Raw genomic sequence first — 24,912 nt, 5'->3', positions numbered from 1 at the left:
TTATTAGCTTCAGCATGATGTCTCATTGAGTGGGGAGAACCCAGGGGGGTGAGCAATGCAACCACACCCTAACCCTTTCTACAGATCTAGGCCTCCTTTTTGTGACACAGTTATGTAACTAGCATTATCAATATACAGGAAAGAGGACCATAAAATGACTGTACTACAATTTATAGTCAACCTGATTTACTGTTGGTGTGTGTCAAAATGGTTAAAAGCAAAAAAAAAACAACAACAAACACTAGTCTGGCCAGACCTTTGAGACATTTCCAATATTTTTTGATTTTGCATTTTGTGTTGTAAGTTGAGTAAATCAGAGAACATCACAAAGGGTTTCTATAGCAGTTTGGTGTTGCACTTTCATAAAGCTCGAAGGCTTGCAAAAACTGAAAAAAAGTAAATAACGATGAAATTAATTAATGATTCAGATGCATCAGGATTTCCAGTGAGGAAAATGAACTAAACTCCAAAAACACTAGTCTGGAACCTTCCCATTACATAATGTGACATGACAGAATTGTAAACCCTTTACACTTAGGAAATGCCCACATCTTATAAATATCACTAATTTGTAAGTGGCTTTCTGCTTCATATTTAAATGTTCCAATCCAAGGTAATCCTGATAATGTCATTGGGGTTACTTCTCAGACTTTAGCACACTCCCTCTCAAATCACAAAAGATATCAAATAACTGTTTTCACAGGCTGAATATTCCCACTATGCACGGCCAGATTAGCCTCCTATAGAGCACCTGGGGCAATGATTTGTTGTTGGGCCTCTACCGAACCCCAGTGTACATAGCTGTTTCACACAGAAACCAACCAGAATTCCAGAGCTCAATAATAATTTCAGAGAAAATGAACAATTACTTAATAAAACAATTGTGATATATGGTTAATCATTTGTACAGCAAAAATTGTATATGCTGAACAACTACTGAAAATAAGTGTCAGAACCTTTGACACTGAAAGTATTCTATCTGGCCTTGCAGATCCCACATGAAATAGACAATACTGTTTTTATAGTTTTCTGTATATCAATTACTTGATAGGCAGAAAAAAATAAGTAATTTGATAAAACACAACAAACTGTTTTAAAGAGAGTTTTTCTTTCATCGTGTGCTTGAATTGTGGATGAACTGTCCACGGGCTAAGCAGGCCAGCTGACCAAAATGACTGATTAGTGACAACAGGGGACAAGCATGTCCAGCTTCATATCTTCATGTTCTGCCTCCCACGCCCTTTCTGCCTTTGACAGCTGAGACTCCTTTGGATTAAAGCCTCGAAAACAACCATCACGTTGTTTTTGAAGAAGCTAAAGCCCGGGGTGGTAGCACAGGATCCAAAGGAAAAAAAGTCAGTGTTCTTGCCCCCTTTTACCCCTGTGGGAAACTGCGAGACCGCCCCTGGATTAAGTCCCCGCCTTTAAACTCAAATAAGAAGGAAACTTCAAAGACCGTCGGCCGCCGGGGCTCCGCCCTCGCGCTCCCGGACTGTTTCACAAAGGATTTGCCGACGTTCGGGAATTCCGCCTCCAGTTCCTTTTATAGAGCCACTCGTGCGCTGGCAGCGCTCCAGGATCCCGCCCATCCCGGTTACTTTGACAACACAAAGGACTTCACGGAACTCACAGGCACCGCCTACTTTTCCAAATAAGGACAGTCTCTCCATGTACGGCAAACAATCGGCGCGAGATTGCCCTTTTCTTTTCCTTATCCCGTTTATATGATCGGAGAGGAACTGCGCTTCAGGTTGGAAGCGGTGCGATCATGGCCGAGCGAGTCCAGCAGCCTCCAGCCAAGCGGCTCTGCTGCCGGCCCGGCTACAACCCGGCATGCAGACAGGGGCAGCGGGCTGGAGGAGTCCTGTGTGGCGGCACAGGGTCTGCTCCAGGAGGGTCGGTGAATGGAAAAATGCACAACCCCGAGTCGTTGCTCGATATCGCCGCACGTAGAGTCGCGGAGAAGTGGCCGTTCCAGAGGGTGGAGGAGCGGTTCGAGAGGATCCCGGAACCCGTCCAGCGGAGGATCGTATACTGGTCATTCCCGAGAAGCGAGAAGGAGATCTGTATGTATTCCTCTTTCAACGCTGGGGGAGAGGAAAGTGGAACTAGCGGGGACAATAATGACGAGACCCAGCTGCCTTTCCTACGGGGTGTCACTCTGCTGGAGGGTGGCTGGGTGGACAACGTATTGCAAGTCGGTGAGTGGATTATAACGTTACAATAATACAGGAAAACAGCCTATAATAAACAAATCATCTAACTGTGATGGTTGCCTTTTTCCATGGAACCATGCCAGACTTTTAAATGGCTTGTGTTTCCATAGCCTTGCCTATAATAAACAATACAGGGTATTTCCACACCAGCCTACCCTATAGCTGTGTGAGAATAGCCTATTTTCAGATAAGCCCGTAATAGTAGCCCCTTTCTCCTTGTTTTTGCCCACTGAGAGTTGCTCTCACTGAATCGCCCAGAGCCATCCCAATTGGAAGCTTAGCACTTTGTTCCTATTTTTGTGTCTTTCCAGCTCTCCATGCCCCCACCAATGGGTACGCAGACAAAAGCCCCCTATATCTTTTCACCGCTGGCTAAATAGACGATATTTAGAAAGGGTGGGAGGGACGGTGATTTAAAGCCACAGTGCTTCTATTTTGTTTGCCAAACACCTTTGTGAGACAGACCGATGCCTTTCTGTTGCCTTCCCAGTATTCAGTTCAAGCCCAAGCTATACGCAGCTAGTCAAGGAAGAGATGTAATTTTTTTTTTCCTCCGCTGCATTATTTGTGTTAAAGCTCCGAGTAAACAGAGGTGCTGTAGGCTCAGCAACCCCCTGCCTGCCTGCCTCCCTGCCTGCCTCTCTGCCTGGCTGGTTGCCTTTGCCAGAGCCACAATATTTCACTGCATTCGTCAATAGACTCAGCTGTCAATCCGACTCCCCACCCTTGGAAACGGTTCAGGATTCTAATCCCATTACCCTCCCCAGTTCATCTGAATCTTAATGCATTCTGCAAACAAGATTTTATGCATGATCTTCTTCCTCCCCCCTCCCTCACCCTCTCTGTCGCTCTCCCCTGCTCCCTCTCTCACTTCTTGGCTTACTATCCCCCCAAAGAATCTGTGTGGAGATGGCTTCAGCTCTTGTGGGCTCAGAGAATGTGCAGTGCACAATAGTAGCCATGGAGCACACAGACAGGCAGGCAGCTCTCCCTCCCTCTCTGGCCTGTTTACCAGATTCCCCAGCATTAGGCTCATTTATGTGCTCACTCTTTTGGGGCTTTAGGAAGCTAAATACTCAGCTCGGGGTAAAATAGAAAGTGTGAAGCGTCAGCGAGGAGGTATGTGTGTGTGCTTTGGCAAAAGTCTGAAATCACGACAAAGAGGGTAATTTTCTGTGCCTATGCATGTGTTTTTGTGTGTGTGAAAGACAGAGAAGGGAGTATGTGTGTCAGTGTGTGCGGGGGTTTGATAAACACAGAGGGGGATTGTGCATGCATCTGTGTGTGTGTGTGTATGTGTGTTTCGTCGGCTGCACGGGCTGTCAGTCTCATCCTGCATGCTCACAGAGAGTGGAGGATGACAGGCGAGTACACAGCAGGAGGAGGGCATGTTATGCTGATTGCAATTTTCGCCCCAGAATTTTTTTTAGCTGGGGAAAGTAAAGCCAAGGAAGAGAAAATGATAAATAAAAGATGCAATCTACTCCAGGGGACAGGCAGCCACTGGAGGATGAGGGCTTAAAAGCAGGGCAGCATGGGAGGGGGCTGTCAGCCACATCACACACCACATGTATTGGCCCATCAAACACATACAGTGGGTCTGGCCTGGAAAAAAAGTGGAGGATGGTTGTGAGGGTGTGTGCACACAAGCAGGCTTGGCTTTGTGTGGCTTCTTGGGTGAGTGTGAGTGTGTGTGTGTGTGTGTGCATGTGCTGTCAGTGGGGTGGGATTCAGTGTTGATGAAAGACAGTAGAGCAGTAGAATAGATGCAGAGGTTATTGTGTATGGGGGGGGAGCTAATATACTTGAATGGATCTGCTGTCACTGTATTCCTCTCCTCCCCCTTTCATCTCCTCCTCCACCTCCCTCTCTCTCCCAAGTGAGCAGCTATAAAACTCTCCATATTTACTCCCCTAAGGCCAACTACCAGCCCCCATTCTCCTGTGATTATTTATCTTTTTCTCCAAGACATTAATCATGCGCTTTTTCCTTTTTTTTTATTCCCCATCTCTTTCCATAGATCTGTGCTGCGAAGGGAATGGATAGGGTTAAGGCGTTTAAGGGGAAGAGCAATAGATCGGGTGGTATCAAGAAAAAGAGGGGAAGCCTAGAGGGAAGAAGTGGGTGGAAAATGCAAAAGAAGGAAGAGGCATTGAAATGGTGATTGCAAGAGAAGGGGATGTATGAAAGTAAAGAATGAGGCACAGAGAAAGGGAGAGAGTGAGATGGATGGGTTGTTCTTTCTCCCATGCGAGCTCATCTGTTCCAATGCCAGCCTTCAAGATAAATATTCATATATGAATGCAAGTGTTATCTGGCAGTCCACTGCTCCTTGGTTATAGCCGCCTTATAACAGCCTAGCATCAGCCTTCTTGCACTCTTTCTCCCATCGAATCAGCGATGAATTTGTCGGCCGTTGAACAGGTAGTGGAACAGGTACCTATGCTCCACTTGGATATATGGTTGTGTTTAATATATTTTAAAAACTTGGAACAAATGAAATGAGATATGCATGTCGTCATGGATAACAGTCCCATAATAACTGCTGACTGTCATTAAAAATTACATTGTCATGAGCCCATCAGAGAAATATTATCTTAGCTGTGTGCCAAGTTTCAATTTTCTTTACCTGGTCAATCAGACAGTGCCATGCCTTAACTGAGCATGAGTTACCGCAATAGAAAACTTCCAGAGATGTCTGTTCTGATCACAACATCTGTTCTTCAGCCCTATTGTGTAATTTAGACTCAGCAGCTCATCATGCTGAAAGGAAGGCTAGTATTATGGTGCCCCGTCCTCTAATTATAGAATTCTAATCCTATGGCTCTAACATGGCATGACAAAGCATGTTTGCACTTCATTACCCTCCTTCCTTTTTCAGTCCTTCAGTCTGGGTCAAGTTCATGCCCTCTTCTCTCATTCATTTATGACATGCACTGTCCTGCTGCTCCTCCCTTTGACCCCTCATCCCTGTATTTCTAACTCCTACCCCCTGTCTGCCTTGAGGGCTTTGTGCCAGGAGGTTAAAAAAAACATAACCCCCCTCCACCACCACCACTTCACACACACACACACACACCACCACCACTATCGCACTCTTACTATCCTGTTACGGTAAGCACCATGTCCCTAAGGAGTGACATACTGATGCCTGGCATATGTCGCTTTCTGCAGTGTCATTAGCATAGACTACATGTTACAGCCTGTTTATCTATATCTCCTTGTTAGGCTAATTTTTTATATGAAGTTGCATGTCATTTTATCATGTCACTGCCCCAAATCTGAGTGATGAGGTGGACACTTTGTTGAGGTTGTTTTAAATTGCATATCCTGTAGCCTATTTTGGTATATTTTCCATGGTGGTGTTTTTTGGATGAGATAGCCTATAATATTTTGCCTTGCCCTGCCTAAAATATCACTGAATGTCCATGGCAGTCATGCCTGTTTGAATGTGAATGTTATTCCCCTCTGCTCCACCTAGTTTGGAGACAAACTGATACACACACACACACACACACACACACACATATATATATATATATATATATATATACACACTGATGTGTGTATATGTATGTATGGGTGTGTGCGGGTACATATGTGTCTGTCTTGTGCTTCTGCATGCTCATAACTTAGGTTGATTTGTTCGCACCCTGGAGAATCTTAATTAGGTTTCTGCGTCATCTGCTGTCTCTCTCACCGTCCTTTTATCATGATGTCAATGAAACGGTGAAATAACAACCAGGCTGGTGGTTACCTGTTTTTTGACCTGCTCCTTTTTATAACTCACACAGCATTCATAACACAGACTCTTCTAAACTTCATACTTAGCTCCTATAAAGCTTACGAGAGGAGCTGTAGTTATACATCATTTCTTATTGACTTTGACTTGGCATGTGTGCTTAGCATTCAGGCAGAACCATGGCAATAGCAGACATAATTTACGGCAATACAACATAGACAACACCCACAAAACAAGGAGGCTGATAAAACAAGAGAATATTTGCGCACCCTAATAGGTTATTATTTGTGTGACAAAGCAGTAAGCCAAATGCAAAGGAGAAATCTCTGCCACTGACAAAGGTGAAGTGCAACTGAGCATGTTTGTGCTGGAACACACTCATGCACACATGCTTTTTAATCTGCACTTTTTTTGAACTAGAAATTTAAATGGGCTTTTTGAGGACCCCCATGGACATTTCATGCATTTTGTCCATGAAGGTGCAGAATTTCAGATGCAAAACGTAAATCTTGCATGAGCATGTCGTCTGCGAGACGCTATCAGACTGAGTCGGATTTTCGGTGGATGAGGGCTTGTTCTTTCTGTTTGTGTGTGGGCTGTTTCTTTTCATGTGGGTGGATCTGGTTTTATTTTCCTGTTAGTATAGAGAGTTCCTTTATCTTTTTACAGTGCCCGTCGACAGTGAGCCCACATGCCCACTGCCAAAGACTGAGAGAGACAGATCGCTCCTGAATATGCTGTTAGTGTGTGTGTGAACCTAGCACGTTGTAGAGGCTCAACTAGTGACTCAGAACTTAAAAAGATACTGACACAATATGAGTCAGGGCTTTAGAAAAATATTCCTCCAAAAATGTTTCATGTTATTCAAAATTATAAACTAAGGAGAGGTTCTAATTATACTTTGAAGTCAGTGGATCAGATATGATTTGTGGACCAAGCTTGAAGGTGAGAGTATTGAAGGAGCAATGATCCTTCCGGTGCCTCAGGTCTGCATGCAGCCATGTGACTAACCCTGGGCTTGTATCGTCATGGAAACATGGCTGAGCCTAGAGCTAGTGTAAACATCTGGCTGTCCAAGAGGGAGAAAGAAAGGGGCAGCAACCGCATCCATGTGAAGAGGGATAGAGCCTTTAGGGAGAGTGCTCTCTCTCTCTCTCTCTCTGTCTCTCTCTCTGACTCTCTCTCTGAATGTGTATATTTGGATGAGAGAAGCGGATTCCAGGCCACTGTCCCAGTATGTTGCTTGAATGGAAAGAAGATAGGATACATTTCAGCTGTTGTCTAATGGAAACACTTCAGCTTCCCTTTGTGTGAGTGTGTTTGTGTGCAATTGTGGCCATGCAGATGTTCATACAGAAAAAAACGTTGTGATTTACTTATGTCTTCAAATATTTTTCATTTCAAATCACTAATGTTTATTATGTAATTTTCCTTGATAATATCTGCATTTACAAATTCATTTTTGTCAGCTGCTTTTGCATGGATTATTCTTCATGTAAAGTAAACACAGCTTAAGCATCATTTCAAATCTGAAATGTGTTTTCATGATAATTACTTTGATTCTGCCCATGATGAATTTCAGCTCAAGCTCAATTTCCACCTTTGATCACTTACAGAAAGTTGTGCCTAGTCAGTTTTCAGCCTGGGTGGCCCCCACAAGGATGGAACCAATAAAGAAATTCTGACATTGCTGTGTTATACTCACTGAGTGATAGTTGACCACTGGTTCTTGTGCTAGCACTGTCATGTTCCCAGCATGTCAGAAGTTTCTAGAAGGCCACAGTGCTTCTCATAGCCCCAGCTCCAAATTCTAACCATCCTCATTCCCAGACCCAGATGTGCCCTTAGATAGATCATTCCTACCACAGACCATAACGTCTTCTAGCCAACCATGTTCCATCCTCTACACCCAGCCATAACTGTGTCCTGCTCATCATATTTCCCAGACTGTACCCAAGAAATACCATTATAAAGTCCTTCTACTATCTCACGCCTGCGTTATTTCTAGTCCTTCCACCTGACTGGAGCCAGCCTTCTTCCCAATCCCATTCCTCCCTGCCTCTCTTAAATCACCATTCTCAGTTCCAGCCATAGCCGCCTTGCGTCTGCCACACTCCCAGGCCTATTACCAAGTTGCCTTGCTTCAAAATTACCCTGTGTTCTAATACTGGCACATTGTCAGAGACGCATACGATCAGCATGTGTTGCCCCTGTTAAAATAAACCAGCTAAAGTAATAAAGTTCCAGCGTGAGTTCTCTAATGTCTGCCACAGTCCCCATTCCAGCTTGACTTGTCTCCTGTCCCAGACTGTGGCTGCTGGGTGTGCGTCAGCACAGCTCCTCGGCTGGCTGACTCTGTCTAGGAATCCAGTCCTGCTTCCACAGAGATCCGGCCCCTGTCTTTTCCGTGAGCACAGGGAGCAGGCGATAGAAAGGCTACTAAATCCACAATGACAAGGCCCTATTAAAAGCCGTTTTTTCTGTTTCATTTAATGACTTTTATTACCAGCCGCCCTTCTCTCTTCGATTTGGCAATAATAACAACAGGGGAATGCAGCACTCAGCGTTCTCCTATCTGATGCTCCCTTTCACTTTTTTTCTTTTTAATGAATTCCTCTTTGCACCAATGGGCTGCTGAAATAAGCACTAACCAGTCCAACACTCTGCTTACTGCAGTGAAAGGTTCAATGTATGTTTACTTTTTGTTTGTGCATTTACTTCATAACCATAAGAATACGTGTTAGAAGACTACACATGCTTTTGCTATTGCAGCAGAACAGAGCCTCTCTGTGCAGTTTGGTCAACAGCTGTTTCTCTCCGGAAGCCAAACAGCTTTGGATCAGCCCAAAGGCTACAAATGATTTGTGTGTGTGTTGTTGTGTGTGCATGTGTATGTGGACACATAATCACTGTATACTTTGCTTAGAGAGTTGAAAGTTACCTACTGTTGTCCCAGATTAAGGAGAATCGTTTTGATATTTCCCAGACAATAATGTGGGATATAGTACAGAAAATCATGACCTTAGCTTGCAGTGCTTAAATATTTCTTTATATTCATCTACATTAAATGAACCTTCATCATACCTTCTGCTTACCAAAAAATCTGTGTTGGCCAACTAACTTTGCCACTTGGTGTTACTGTAAACGTTGGGTTGAGAGTGGAGTGTGGATTTACCTTTTCAAGAGTCAAAAATATGGCCCACCAAATACTTACACAGCATTGTAGGTAAAGCTAGGTTCTTTTAGCCCGTTTTTTATCTGTGTGAATACAAGCATGTGAGTGAATGACTTTGTGTATTAATGGCTCACTGAGTGTGTTTATGGCTGTGTCAGGTTGAATAAAGGTGAGGCACGTTAATGATAAGAGGATGGATGACATTCCCGTCTGTCATCGTTCCCATCCTATCTCATTTCCACCCTTGCTTGCACACTTTTAAGACACACACTTGCTTCGTGATTCCAGGGCGCCAGTAACTAGGCGCCTGACAATAAACATCAGCAGTGGATGAGGGTTTACCTGCCGTTGACCCCGATCGCTCATGCACCAACGGAGGTGTTCACTCATCGATTGGTCCCTCCCCCAGCGTTGAACTGGCCAAAGACTGACCTCTTTCCTTGACCCCTAGGGATTTACTAAAGTCAAAGGTCAATCTGGTCAGACTGTGCCTCCACTGCCCAATTGCTCTGCTTGAAAGAGATGCCTATTGTTTTTCAATCAACAGCATCAGAGCAAAGGAAAAGATTGCTTGCTTGTCTGAATGTGAACATGTGTCCGTTGTGTGTTCCAATAAGCAATGTCTCACCTGAGTCTCAGAGGGGACAAAGCTCAGTGTAGCTGTATAGCTTTTTTTTTTTGTCCTTTTGTGGAACAATCTGGAATTTGAGCCAGAGTGAGGGGGGAAGTTTACCCTCTTCTCTTTTTTTGCCCGGCAGGCTCATGTGCTGTTTGAGCTATGCAGAGCAGGAGGGCCTGAGAGTATGAGGTGCCTCTAGCTGGATCGCTGTACCTGATCCAACGACGCCGTGGCTGTGTGGCATGTGAGACATGCATTCACTGCTCTGTTGAGGAGCAGGGCTGAATAGAGCTGAAAAGACTCTTTGGGCATGAGAGACAGACAAATAAAAGGAATGAGAAAGATTCAAAGGGAAGGAGAGGGAGGGTTTCAACTGACTATGGACTTTAATTTGCCTGTCTAGAGTTTTGTCTTGAATTAGTTATTTTTCATTTCCTTCCTTTTTTTTCTGTTTTCTTACTTTTTACATTCCTCCTCCTCATTTACCCATTGTCTTAATTTCTTGTTCTTCTAATTCTAATCACAGTGTACCTTTCAACTCTCATTTTCTTTAATGCATTCCCTCCTTTTTTTTTTTAGTTCCTCATGATCTTTTTTTTTTTTCTCCCAATTTTCCATTTTCATTTCCTAGGTCAGGCAATAGACACATATCTTATTTACACTTCCCCTATCTAGAGACAGCATATTTCCATAGTGCTTCCTGTCTAAACTCCCAGAGGAAGACTAGCTGGGTAGCTAGGTCCGGCTCTCTGTGTTGCATTCAGTACTAGCAGTTTGCATCCAGACCTCAGGGGCTATCACTGCTTCTACATTTAGAAGCTCTCTGTTTACCACTGTCAAATTAGAAGAGGACCAGGACTTGGTCTATTTGCTGTGGTGTCTTTTTCTGAAGTTTTTAAATGATTTTCATCCTGATGTTTCCCACTTTTCACCTCAATACTGTTTTGCTTGTTAGGGGCCAAAATGTGTTAGTAGCACAAAGAATTGGATGTCTGGTCCATTCCATAGTCTTGTTCACTTGCTTATATCAAATATTTACCAAACATTTTTGTATAGAAAAGTCCAAAGTGCTTGTGTTTATGGATAGTCTTTAACAGCTGAATACCCAGCCATGTTTTTCCAGAGTATTTCTGGGTTTCCTTTGCTGTAAGCCTTTGCTAGAATAAAGTGGTGACCCCTTTTTATCATTAATGGTTAGTGGGAAATTAGTTCCATCAATCAGCTGGTGCCTGTGTCATGCTGTGCTCATAGAGCCACACAGGATCTGATTATATATGAAATGCATATCTATCGCTGTTGTTACCCAGCATTGCTTCTCCATGTTACTGCCACCCTATCTGTCTGCATTCTTCCATCAAACCTGCTATCTGACTGTCTGTCTGTGTGTCTGGCCATCTGGCTAGCTGCCTAGCCTGCTAGCTGTCGCTCCTGGGTCCTGGGTGGCTACATCACCTCACCTCCTACCCCCCTCACTGTCAGTGACAGCTCAGCCTAGGGAGACATGGGTAATGGTCCTCTCTGATGTACAGCCTGACTCAATTGGACTGGATGGCAGACACACGCCTAAAATAACAAAAGGAAGGGGGAGAACGAGCAGGGGGAGGAGAGAGAGGAGGGGAGGGAAGGAGCGAAGCGATCGATAAAGCAGGGACACATCGGCTAATAAAGATTTATTCCTTTTTTCCCCTCACCATCCGCCTTGGCAGGCCAGAGAGGGGGAGGAGAGAATGTGATTAGTGGACTTCTCCCTGGGTACCACTGATAGCATGTGCGTACACGTGCACAGCAGTATGTATACCCCGGTGTGTTGTGTGTATTTTTGCATCTCTTGTGTGTTTATCGCACGTGTGTCTGTCTGTCTCTTTCCCGAGAGCAAACGGGGTTAAAAACAGTCTCTGTCGTTTGTTCTGCCGGCAGTGGCACTAGCAGCTGCAGCTGTGTCCCTGCCTCTCTCTCTTCCTGTCAGCTAATATTTAGTTAATCTTTGGTCTGGGACCTACGGGACTGGCCAGAGCTCCTGGTGCCCCATCCATCTCAAACTGATCTATATTCCACGCTGGATCCCTGTGCCATTAACCACCACCAAGTAGAGTAGAGAAGGGGATGGAGGGGCGCAGAGGTAGAACGAAGAGGAAAGGGCAGATGGGTGGAGGGAGAGCTTTACGGAGACAAGATAGTGATTGAGAGAAAGGGGGTGAGGGGCTGTCTACCCACTCAGCTATTTCAGCAATGCACAGAAATGTCCCCTAATTTTGAGGAAAAGTCAAGTAAAAAGTACAATGCAAGACACATGTCCAAGGTTGGGTCTTTTTTGTAGCACATCACACCCATTCATTCTCCTCAACCTTTTAATTTGTGTCTTACTAGATGCTGCCTTGATCAAGTCTTCCATATAGAAGAGTAGGTGAAATTACTTCGGTGCAGCTGTAAACATAAAGTGTTTCCGCAAAAAGGGTGAGAAAGATTGAAGAGGAAAAAGGTGGTGTGGGTGGTGGAGGAGGAAGGAGGCAGAGGTGTGTGAGTGATCCATATGCAGTGAGTGGAGCACTTCATTGATATGCATTGTATAGTTATGAGGGGGTCCAACTGCGAATGCTCCAAGCGCTGAGTCACTCACTAATGCACAGACTAAATGCTTTTATCCCAGACGCCTGGTCCATCTGAATGGAATATAATAGGCTATAAAGTGCTTTGCTAGCAGCGGCCGCTTGCCCCATGGCAAACCCTTGCCCCTCGCTACCCTACTCCAGATCTCATTTCGTCACTTTTATAGAAACAGTGTGCACGGTTCTCTGTTTTAATTACATCATATTTTTCCTTCGCCTTTCAATATTTTCTATTCTATCCATTCCTCTGTCCTTGTTTTTCCTTCTGCAGTGTTTCTCCAGTGACCACAGAGAGCTCTCTTCTCACTTCAGCCCCTCTTTCTATACTTCCCCCTTCACTTTTGTGTGATGCTTTTGCTGCTGCTGTGTGTATGCGTGTGTGGAGCACCTGTTTGGGATATCGGTGTGTGTTTAGGGTCATGCCTTCAGGTCAGTGTGTAATGAATAGCAGGGTTGTTGCTGAAGCACAACTGGACAACTGGTTGAGAAGGAGGTAGAAAGAGAATAGCGCACCAGCGACCGAAAGAGAGGGGGAAGGATGGAGGGAAGGAAGAGAGGAATGGGGGGAGGGACCAGTGAGGGAGGAAGGGAAGAGTGTGGTGAAGCCAGTGAGCCTTAACCACCTTCTGTCAGTCTGTCTGCTCTCAGCACTGTTTTCTCTCTCATAGGAATCTAATGGCTTTTCCACTGTCCTCTTTCCAAACCTCCACCACCACCCTCTCCCACTTCTCTCTTTTTTTCCCATTTCTCTCTATCACTTTGCTATATTTTCCATTATTACTCCTCTCCATCTCCTCTCTCTTTCTGTTTCCCTGTTCTCCTCCGAAGTTTGCACGCTGCCTTCCCCTGCTACCTCCCCTCCCTTTCTCTCCCTGCGCCCTTCCAGCTGCTGGCCAGGGGAACAGCTGACTAAATCTAAAGCTGGGGCCCCTCACTCTGGCCCTGGCCCTAGCTCTGGCTCTGCCACAGCCTCCTCCTTTTCTAAGCCCCCCTCCTTCCTCTGGCCTTTAGCCCTGGCTCCTCTCTCAGCAGCCCAGCTCAGCCCTGGCCCTGCCTTTGAGCCTTAGTTCTGCCTGGCTCTCAGCAGTTCCCTTCAACCACCCCCCTCTATCCCACTTTGGAGCTGAAAAGCCTAAAACCCCCTCTCTTTCTCTTTCTCTTTTTCTTTCTCTTTCTCTTTCTTTGATTTGCCTATATGCTGGCCTTCTCTCTTTCTCTTTTTCATTTTTTTCACTCTGTATTTCTTGCTAATACACTTGCTTTCCCTCCCCCCGCTTTGCTGCTCTGACAGGCTGTAGCTGGGCCCTTGGTGCTGTCCCAACTTATCTGGACCAAAGCCTCATCCAGGTTGGCTGTAGTTCAGTTCTCTGGCTTCTATACCCAGTCTCTCTAGCCAGGCATCTTTCTCTTGCTGGCTGGTAACATTAGTCACTGTAACTCATTGTGGATGACTTTTCTCCAAACCACGTTTAGCTTGTACACTTCCTGCAAAGCCCTTCAACTCTTCATATGTCTCTTTGTCTCCTCGACTCTCGCTTCTGTACATCTCTTTAACTTGTGTAGACAGGCTCAGCCCCAGCACAGACACATATGCTCAGCACACAAAAGTGTGCATCATGCAAGAGTGTAAGGCACATGACACATGATTGGCAGCAGGGGGAGATTGGGGAAAAAGCAGTGAAAGGGGAAGTGGGCCTTGTCACATCTCCAGGCAAGCTGAGGGCTCGAGTTTGATTGCTGCCCAGGGAAGGAAGCCTTTGTCCCTCCTCCTCCATCCCCCCAGTCACTGTGGCTGTCAGAGTGAGGCTGCAGACTTAGTGTGATTAGGTGCAGGCCCAGGTTCCATCGTGGCTCTTCTGAACAGACGTTGCCCACAGACGATACCTGTCAATGCTCGTCCTACTCGCTGACCCCCGACTGCACAGAGATGAGCGACAGAGGTTTGATAGAATAAAGTTCCACAAGCACCCAACAGCTACAGGGGGGATAACGCACACACACATTCCCGCTGTGTGGAAGTGGGCCAAAGAAGCCCAGGCAGGGAGAAGCAGAGTCGTCACCAGTCAACATCAGAATTTTCTGGAGCACCCCACAACTCTTCACAGATTATTATTCAGCCCACTCCCTGTCTGTCTAATGCCCAATACAGCCTTTGTCGTCCCTGCTGTCTTTGTTGTCATTTTTTGTTGTTTTGTTTTGGATTTGTGTGCATGTGTATTGTGTGGAGAGGAAACTGGGAAGAAAAAAAGTAGCAAAAGTTTCATTTGGAGTCACGTTTTCTCATGTTGACTGACAGACGCGAGACGATCAAAGCAAATCACAATGTGCTACATACTTCAAAGGTTCCTGTGTTCCACCATTTATTGGCAACAACGCACAAAAACCTTTCTCCCAGTGTGGATTTTTCAAAATAGGGAGTGAAAATCTAAAAGAAGCAGAGACAGATGACAATGAAGCTAGCATTCAAACAGCTAGAGGGGGTAGAGGGAGGAGGAGGAGTGCTAAACAATCAGACTTAAGTGGTGCTACCAAATCGGACTGCATATCAAAAGTGTTTTCAATCAAAACAGGCTTTTGATACGCACTGATTCTGATGCCAGGGAAGTTTAAGTAGAGAAAAAGTGACATCTTCAAGTTGTACAGAATGCTCTCTGCTTTGGGAGGTGTGTCTTGTGTGCTAGTGCATGTTTTGTAATGACAAATGCACATGGTCAAATCTTAGATACAGTAAGCCACTTGGTTTTGCTTTCCTAACCTTGTAGACTCTGTCTCCATCTTTGTCTACTTGTTTCTCTCCCTTTTATTCTTTCTCTTGTCCAGGATGGCACCCATTGACTGCCATTGACCTAATTTGGTCAAATTTCACTGACCTACTTCATGGGTGAATGCTGACTTGCTCATGGGAGGGGATTTTCTGACGCACACAGACACATGCACACATATTCTTTTCTATCCTTAGGATTAATATTCGCCCGCTCAACCTCCTGTATGGCTGCTATGTTCCTGAGACCCCTCCCCTTCATGTCTCCTCGCCTTATTCTGTGCTCTGGCATAGCAAATTAACATAATGAGCAGTACAGACATGAGGTAAAATATAAACTAAATAGTCAACCTTTGTTTCATATTGTCTCTGAGGTGACATAGTCTTTTACTTCACTTTCTCTGAAGAGACATAATTAGTGTAATTGCATACAAATCTGATTATTATTCTGTCATCTACCTAAATGCTAATTTGATCAAACAGTGTGGAATTGCTCTTAAGTTTACACCCAATCACTGTAATTCCTTTTCAGTGTTAGATGGATAGAGACTACTGTCTTTGGAGCAATGGTGATCCCATAGGAGGGCTGGTATCTTTAACCCACTTGTATTAAACTGAATTCAAACTTCATTGCGTTCCCCTGGCAAATTAATTCCCGGTTGGCCGGACACATACGATCCTCTGGAGGAGTTTGGAAAAAGTGTTGTCACAGTTGGATTAGCTTTGCCCTTTTTAACATGAGAATGATTAGTAATAAACTTTTCTGCCTGCAGCCTCCCACAAGGACACAGTAGTTGGAAGCAAGTCCAACCTGATTCAGTATTGTGATCACACTCTTGTAATATTCTTTGCAATTTTTTTCTGTGTGTTTCAGAAAGAATGAAAGTTATTTCTATTTTTGTTTCTATGTGTGTGGACCTGCCTGCTTTCCTGCGTGCTTGTCTGTGTTTGCCCACATTATGCCCCCACAAATGCAACCACTGAATGCAAACTCACATGTACATGCACGTTTGCACTGGGCAGACATGTGTTTTCACAGCAGCACATACAGATGTCAACAAAAGAAGCTCCAGGGTGAACATTGTCTCCCTCTTGTCCAGCACGGTGTAATTTATCTCAATGTGGCCATGAAAGGCAGCTATTTACATGAAACAAGAGCTGTTTCTGGGAAATAGGGGGGTCTCTCTGAAGGTTTTGATGTCAGCTGCCTGCTTTTAGCTTGAGAGTGAAAACCTAAACCATCTAGAGAGGGAGAGGAGTAAGCTATAACCCTACTGTGAGAGCTCAGTTCCCTTATGTGGGTGTAGCTCTTCACCCTGTAAGTCTCTCACCGTTTCTCCTCAACACACTCGCATAAGGCAAAGTGTAGCATGTGATTTCAGATGCTTACAGTTTGCACAGAGTAAATCTAACCCCTTGCTTTATAGCTTATCCTTAGGAGAGTGGTCCTAACATCAACATCAATATTTACAGGAATAGCCTACAGGCAAGAGAATCGACCACCACGATTCAGCAAAGACATATTCAACCTTTTTCTTGCTCCCCCTCACTCACTCCCTCACTTGTCTTCATCCCAGTTATTCCTGTTCTCTGCAGCAGCCTGTCGATCACTGCGCCAGGTGGCTTAGATATTTGTCTTTGGGCTGCCTTTGTTTTGTGTTAGTGTGTGTACAAGGTGCGCCCTGTACCTTCATGCACAGCATCTTCGACAGGAACGCAGCTTTGACACAGGCTCAGAAGCTGTTTGAGCGATGCTGGATGACGCGTGTCAAGTGATATTAAATGTGAGAGAACCTCCCAACCTCCCTCATTCACTCCCTCCTCTGCTGCGTCCATCTCCCTGCTGTGGACTGTGTCTGCTGTGGTTAGTATGAGCTATGACACATTTCTTTGGGGTTTTTCAAGGGGCTAGGCGTGATTTACGAGCTCTCACACCTCTGTAAGTAGAGTAGACACTTTGGCCTACATAAGCTCTTGGAAGGTCAACAGATATACAGCTGAATAAATACAATGCCCACTCACTATACCTGCCCCACATTACATGTGAGTTGCTCTTTGTAATTGCATAAACCACGCAAATCTTTGTTTCAGGGGTTAGTGTGTGAGCTACATATTTGTCGGTGGGAGTGATAATTGATATTTTATTGGTGTGTGTTTTTGTGGTTGTGGTTATCTTGCAAGGGAGATGCCACTATATATCCAGGTCACTCTCAAAAACTTTTAAATAAAAATGTGGGAAGGTTTTCTCAGCCACTACAAAGAAAGGAAAAGTATTCTGTAAAAGTTTAACCTGTTTCCTGGTGAATGTTTAATTTCTCTGTGATATTTAGGTCTGTTTGTACATGCATGTGTATCTCCTTCTGTCTGTCAGGTAATAAGGTGGAAGTATGAGTAGTGGGCCAGTGTGCTCAGTGCTATAATAAGAAAGGCACCCTGAGCTGGGTGGTGTTGGGTAGGAGTGGATTTATGCCAGGATGTGGCATGTGCTACCAAACACAGAACTTTGAGTGTGACCTCAGTGACTCCAGGAAGGAAGGGGTTAAGCACAAGCCGGCAGGGCTGCATGGGCTGCGTTACGCAAACTGGCGGCTGGCTGGATCTGAAAGGGGAAGTGCTGAGCTCAGAGGAACACTGGCTCGCAGCCATCCCTCCCTCCTCCCTTTTCTGAAACTCCCCCCTTTGCCTCCCCTGGCCCTGCTCCCCTCCTCCCTGCTACAGCTGAGCGCTCCCCATGCTTCCCACCGCCAGGCGTGGTGATGTGTGTTTGTGTGTCTGTGTGCCTGTGCTGGAATTCAGCTTCCCCCTCGGCTGGGGCCTGTGTGTGTGTGTGTGTGTCTGTGTGTGTTTGTGAGTGCACATATGTGTGTGTCTGCCTGTCTGGAATGATGCCTCCCCTTGTCTAGGGTGTGACGTCAGTACACACAACGGGTCAGCTTAGGGCTAGGCAACATTCTATGTGTGTTGTGTGTGTGTGTGTGTGTGTGTGTGTGTGTGTGTGTGTGTGTGTGTGTGTGTGTGTGTGTGTGTCTGTGTCTGTGTGTGTGTGAATCAAGGGGGGGGGGACAGGGGAGGAGTCGGTTATTAGAGAGAGAAAAAGGAAAGAGGAGGGGCTGTTTATGAGCAGAAGGAGGTTGACTGCAGGGAGTCACTGAAGCCAATATGCGTGCATGCATGAAGGCATCACGAGTGTGTGTCAAAGGGTGGGGTAGTGTGTGTGTGTGTGTGTGTGTGTTTCCGTGTGTGTCCGTGTGTGTGTGTGTGTGTGTGGTGGAGTGTGTCGGGTGACTTTCCAAATGAAATGGGAAGGGTAAAGAGTGTAAGGTTATTTCCTGGCGTGGACAAGTGAACCTAAAAACATACACAAACTTGCATGTATTCACACACTCACACTCACACACATACTCATGCTGTAGTTTTCAGTCCATTGCTGTTAGTGCCTAGCTAGTTTCATTTGCAAATTCATTCAGATCACTTTTACCCATGTTAGTTTCCACACTAGTGGTTTTTTGTCTATATTCTGCTATATTTTGTTTTGGTTCTACCTTTTTTGGGCCTTTTTTTGTTTTGAGCTTTGAAGTCAAGACAGATTTTTAAAATCAAAAAGGACGAATTACAAAAGGATTTATAGGACAAAGTTCAAATTAAGCAAGAGAAGCACATCTGTAATCAGTTATGACAGCCACAGCAAATGTCATTTTAGCACATTTTCTGCATGCAAATTATGCAGAAGGTCCAATAAAAACACATTCAAAAAACATTGACAATTGAGTATTACCATCTTTCACTGTTTATTCTATTTATAGGTTCTTTTGTGCTGTCTTCTTGACTTCATTTCAACACAGACTTGACTGATAAAGAAGGAATGCCTTAATGTCTTGACTGTATAGGTTTTAGAAAGATACTCAAGCCCTGAAGTAGCAGACAATGACTTTCCAATGGATCCCATTACCTCTGTCTATAGCTTGCGTGGCTCTACTGGGACAGACCTCTGCTAATTACACACATTCATTTCCAGCCAGCTGTAATTTCATTCACACTAATGAACCTTGCACATGGATTGGGATAATGTATGGTTAATGTTCAGCCAGGAGACGGAATTAGCAGGCTGCTGGCTTCTCCAGTGACAGAGATTTGTTGAATGGCTGCTAAAGGGACAGTTCATCCAATACCAAACAAGTGCCATTCTGAAATTACACCTAATAGTAAATTTAGACTAAAGTGTTCAATAGTTAAGTACAACAAACATAAAAGATATCCAAAAAAAAAAAAAATCCTGTTACAGTAGCTGTACTACTGTTGTTTTCCAATGCTATAAGTAGCTGTGACATTATGGTGTGTAGCTGTGTTACAATCTGTGCTATCTGCATTTAAAATAGTTTGACATTTTAGAAAATATACGGAGAGATAGATGAGACTATTGACACCACAGTAAATATGAGGCTGCTGCCAGAAGCCAGTTAGCTTAATGTAGAGTTAATAGTGGAAACAAGAGAAACAGCATAGGTCTGTCCAAAGGTAACAAAATGTACTCTGAGCAGGAAGACAAAGAAGTCACTGCTATTGGGAAAGAAATAGTCTGGCACATAAAACCCCTTGTGAAACCACAACTTGTCATCTCTATACTTCAGTCTTTAAACGAACAGGATATAATGTATTGAATATTCTGGGGGGTGGATTTTGTTACCTTTGGACAGAGTCATGCTAGCTATTTTCTCCTGTTTCCTGCTAACTAGCTCTTGGGTCCAGCTTTATATTTATTATAAAGACATGACAGTGGTATCAGTCTTCTCATCTAACTCTCACTAAGAATGTGAAAGCGTATTTCTCAACCGTCAAACTACTTTTTTTTTTTTTTTTGACAGAATCTTACCCCCCAGTGAATTGTTTCTTCTAACCAGGTCCTGTTACCAGCAAAACTCATTTTCTCATCACTTCACTTCATGTCTTGTCTTGAACCACATCCCCAAACACAGGCTTCACTGTCCTTCAGTAGTGGTCAGCTTTCTGAAAGCCAACCTTAGGGATCAGTCAGTAGAGCAGTAACGCCAGCTCTGTCTGACAGGCCCGATCCAGCAAAATTAGAATCCATTTTGAAAGTGATAGTTAGAAAATTGCAAGTCATTCCTGATGTACCGCATGGCAACTAAGTGGCAGCAGCCCAGTAGTCGACTGTCATTTCAACCGCCAGCTGATGACAACTCCAATCACCCACACAGCCGTCAATGCGCGCGCGCACACACACACGCGCGCGCGCGCACACGCACACACATTTACAGATATTCTTTCTCTCCCATCCCTATGATTAGCATGCAGATTTTGCTGTCAGAAATCGACATTGAGCGGAAGTAAAAGCATTGAAATTCATAGAATATCTCAAAACATTAATTTATGTTCATTTGTGTCTGTCGGGATAAGCATTCTGCCTGTGAGGCGGTATGTGCGTGTTGATGCACACCTGCATGTGTGTAAATGTGTAAGTGATGAAAACACACCCAGGGAGAAAGCGGCTTTTTGGTCCACCAGAGGGTTTAAGGCATAAATATGGCCACCCCTGGAGCTCAGCTGTGTTTTTCCAGGCCATTCCACACCTAAGACACACACACATCCACACACATGCCTGGAGCAAGGTCTCCTGCAGAATACCATTGATCTCTGTTTATAGTCTCTGTATGGGTGCTTCCTTATAGGACCACACACACATGTACTCATTGTTATTCACACAGACTTTCCCTCTAAGATGCTGAAAGGCCTCATATTTGTCTTTGTTGCCTTATTAATCGGGCCAGTTCAAGGAGCTGCACTGAAGGAAATGCTGTGGGTGGGATGAAGGTTGTGTTAGAGGTGGGGGTTGCCCAACAATTCTCTCCCCTTTCCTCAACCTGCTGCATTGCCTTGCTTTTCTTCTGTTGTAGTTCAGATCGCCTTTCAAAAGGGGCTCTCAGTTCAGTCCAGCCAAATGTATAGGATTCCACTCCAATAGTCTTTTCTCAGTGAGGCTTAAGAGGGCTATCTTTTCTCAACATAAAGTGGGATCCTATGTTAAAGCTCCAACTACTGCAGGTGGACCCCTCTGGATAAGTGAAGCACTGGCAGTGCAGAGTCGTATTTAGGTGTTGCTCTCTGTCTGTCTGCAGCTTCTGAAGTAATTTGATTAATGTGCAAAGCTAAAGTGAATTGGAGCAGGCGAAGGGGTCTTAAATATCTATTTGCTCTCTGTGCCTCCCCCTCTTTGCTTTTGTTGACTCGCATTCACACCAACCCATTTGTTTCATCTTATTTCATGCACTCAAATCAATCATGTATTTAGAATCTATCACACACACACACACACACTCAAATGCAGTGATGTGAGCTGCCTAAACTGCACAGTGCCATATTAGAGTTGGGTGACAGTCACTCATGAACCCATTTAGCCAATAAGCTTAATGACCTTCCCACTGCTGGGCATGAATTTTCTCCATTGACTTCGAATCTTAATTTGATTGTGGAAATATATGTATGTTGCTCAGTCTGAAGTGAACAGTGAGCACTTTTGTGCTAAGGCAAGCAAACGTTAGGTCTATCTCCGATCCCTGTCGACTACCTGCATGTGGGGAGCTAAATCCTGTTTTATAGGGAGCATATAAAGGCTGTATTCTTTCATTACAGCAGATGTAATGTGTTGTGTTAAAGGAGTTGCTGGTTTTGGTCTGAGCTTTCCTTCCTGAAACAAGAGCAGTAGTCCAGTATTTTTGGGGCCCCATTTAGTTGAATAGACAGAAGTGGTCCTATGGTCCTAGCTGGTCAAGAGATGTGCACACTAGCTTATCACCTCTTATACAGTTTGAGAATGAATGATGAAGGGCTATTTTGGAGAACACTTTGATGTGAGGCCCTCTAAGAGTGTGGGTGGTCCACAGGCCAGGCCATTGTGAGATTTTTATATACATATATATGTATATGTGTCTGTGTGTGTGTATATATATATATATATATATATATATATATATATTTCACACACAGTTCTTGCTGCTTTACACAGTGTTTTGGGCCAAGTGTGATTTCACCAGGGCGGTCAGAAGGGGTTTCTAGGGCAACCTCAAAGAGGCCTTGTTCTAAAAATGGCCGCCATGGTTACTTTGAAAGCCAACCCTGGCCTCTTGAACATGCACAGAAAAGAGCCCTGAGCACCACTCGGGGAGGGGAGCTGGGTGGACTGGGTGAGGGGGAAACCAGGCTCTTTAATAGCTTGCACATGAGACATTGAAGGTTTCATACCCACCCAACCAGGAGTCATGAGAGGGGTGTGTGTGTGCGTGTGTGTGTGTGTGTGTGTGTGTCTGTGTGTGTGTGTGTGTGTGTGTGTGTGCGTATACCTAAACAGTAATATCCCTGTACTCAGCGCTTGGCTAAATTAAAAGGGCATTTTTGGCGTGGGGGGCAGTTTTTGGTGCCCAGACGATTGGACGGGGAAAGGCGAAACTCATTACCTACCCATCTGTCAGAGAGTGAGAGAGAAAGAGCTGTGGGAATGTGGATGGAAGGAGGGACAGATGAAAGGGGATTGGAAGGCAAGAGAGTGTCCATTAAAGCAAAAGGGAAACATAACAGACTTTTGCTTTTGAACAAGGATAAGTCTTTTATCACTATTTAGTATTTCATACTCCATGTGTTTTGAATTAGAAAAAATCCCTGTTAATTTTCCCTATGGGGAAAAAAACATTTGGAAAGAAAGTGCAGCTGCTTTTACAACAGCCTGATAAGTGTGTGTGTGTGTGTGTGTGTGTGTGTGTGTGTGTGTGTGTGTGTGTGTGTGTGCGTGCGTGTGCGTGTGTGCGTGCGTGCGTGTGCGTGTGTGTGTGTGTGTGTGAGAGAGAGAGAGAGAGAGAGAGAGAGAGGGAAAGAGACAGAGATTGTGTTTGTATCAGAGGTTGATTTTTGTTTGAGCTCTCCCAGCCCCACATGTTTTTGATGTTCTCTTTTTCTCTCCCCTCACTTGACCAGAGGCCACTCTTGAAACACAAGCTTGTGACACACACACACGCATACACACATACTCACTAAATGTATCAGCAAGTATTGCAAACCATTGCTCATTTGTATGTTGTTACAGAGTTAAATAAGATAGCTCTCCATTCTACAACCAGCTGCACCATGTAAATCTTTTTGTCTCATTTAGGAGTGACTCAGTATGTCTCCCTCTCTCTCTCTCTCTCACACACACACACACTCACTCACAGCTGTAGACATATAGGCTTTGATCACTGCAGATGCAAGTGTTTGCCATATTCGATCCTCACCCCTCTTCTGTGGATATTGTTAACTAACATGTGCTTCTTCTGCCAGTTGGCTTTCAGAATGGAAAAGCATATCTCCATGGCAATGTTCTGCAGTTCTGCATAGTTATGTATTTGTGGCCAAAACTTTTTACTTCTGTTTATAATGCTGAGTGAAAGGGCACAAATAATAAAACATTTCTATTTTTGTTTTGATGGAGTTTGCAACATCCATGTAGGTATTTGAATTTGGGGTTGGTATGGCGTAACTCCTGTAGAGGGTATTTAAACAGCATAGCTGACTGTGTGTTTCTGCAAACCTTTGTATAAAGGCTGTGGAAGAGAAATATGCAACCCACCTGTTTTATTTTTATATGCATCCTGAGGGCATATTCAAGACTATAAGCAAGGGTGACCCCATTTATTTCTTTCTTTCTTCTTCTTCCTGTTCACCTGTGGTCTTACTCCATGCCTTAACCAAGAAGGAAGGAAAGCTGCTTTGCCTTGACCTCTGTTGCCTGTCTTACCCCTCAGCCTATTTCCATCTGTATCCTATGAAATATTCAACTCCTGCCCCTCCCTTTTTACCTAAAGTAGTGGCCCAGCAAACACTTTGATATCTGCGTTAATACATGCTTGATATCACAGCGATGCGTGCGCTCAGCCCTTTGATAAACATATTTAAGAGATGTATGTCTTTGCCTGGTCTACATGCATTTCAGAGATCTCTCCTGAGCACATAAATGCATTCATAAGGTGCTCTCCATCTCTTCTAACCACTCCCATTATTAATAAATGCATGATCTCACGCTGTGGCTCAGTGTGTGCGTACATGTGTGTCTCTTTCATATGCTCATCAGTGTGTGTTTTGGGCCACTGCTGGGGACCCCGCCCTGCTTATTCATATTCATCCTTGCATAATGACCAGCCGCGCCTCCGGATAGCGCAGTGAGGATAAGATCAAACATTATATTCAAACACGAGGCTGTATTATTCATACTGCAACAGCCACACTCACTGCTCACTTCCTCATCTGTTTCTCAATTCCTCTTGCAGTGGATCGCCAATCTGAGTTCCTGCATCTAGATTTCTGTCAGGCTCATTTACTTTCACTCAGAGTACTAACAGTGGACTGCAGCTGGTCTTGATCATGCTTTCATGATAAGAGACCATGAGGCCTTTGGCAGGTGACTGTGGCCAACTGAGTTTGTTTCACATAATTGTTCAACTCCATCCTGTGTTCACAAGAGATTTGCTCCATTATGTCATTCACTAAAGGGCACAGTCAATTAATTTAAGTAATTTTAATTCTTATTTAATAGATGTCTGCAAAACAATATATGCCTACTCTTACCTATGTTAGTTAATGATGATTGATTACACTTCTGATCTTATCATAACAATTAAAGCTGTTTGTGCTGAAACATAATAACTAAAAATATCTAAGTTAATATGTCTTTGAAATGAATTTTAAAAATGGCAATGGATGACAATAATGATTTTTTTTTTATTATTCATTTAACTACTGATTATTTTGA

General features: G+C 44.3%; 1 protein-coding gene across 1 annotated transcript in view; it reads left to right on the top strand.

The window, feature by feature from the left end:
• Positions 1-1,768: 1,768 nt before the first annotated feature.
• Positions 1,769-24,912, top strand: part of LOC113138945 (zinc finger SWIM domain-containing protein 6) — a 41,809-nt gene continuing 18,665 nt past the window's right edge. Inside the window, exon 1 of the mRNA XM_026321836.1 lies at positions 1,769-2,201. Within this exon, the coding sequence (XP_026177621.1) occupies positions 1,769-2,201 (433 nt within the window). The remainder of the gene's footprint in view (positions 2,202-24,912) is intronic.

Source organism: Mastacembelus armatus, chromosome 9 (assembly GCF_900324485.2).
Source record: "Mastacembelus armatus chromosome 9, fMasArm1.2, whole genome shotgun sequence".
Lineage (NCBI taxonomy): Eukaryota > Metazoa > Chordata > Actinopteri > Synbranchiformes > Mastacembelidae > Mastacembelus > Mastacembelus armatus.
This window is presented reverse-complemented; position numbering and strand designations above follow the sequence as displayed.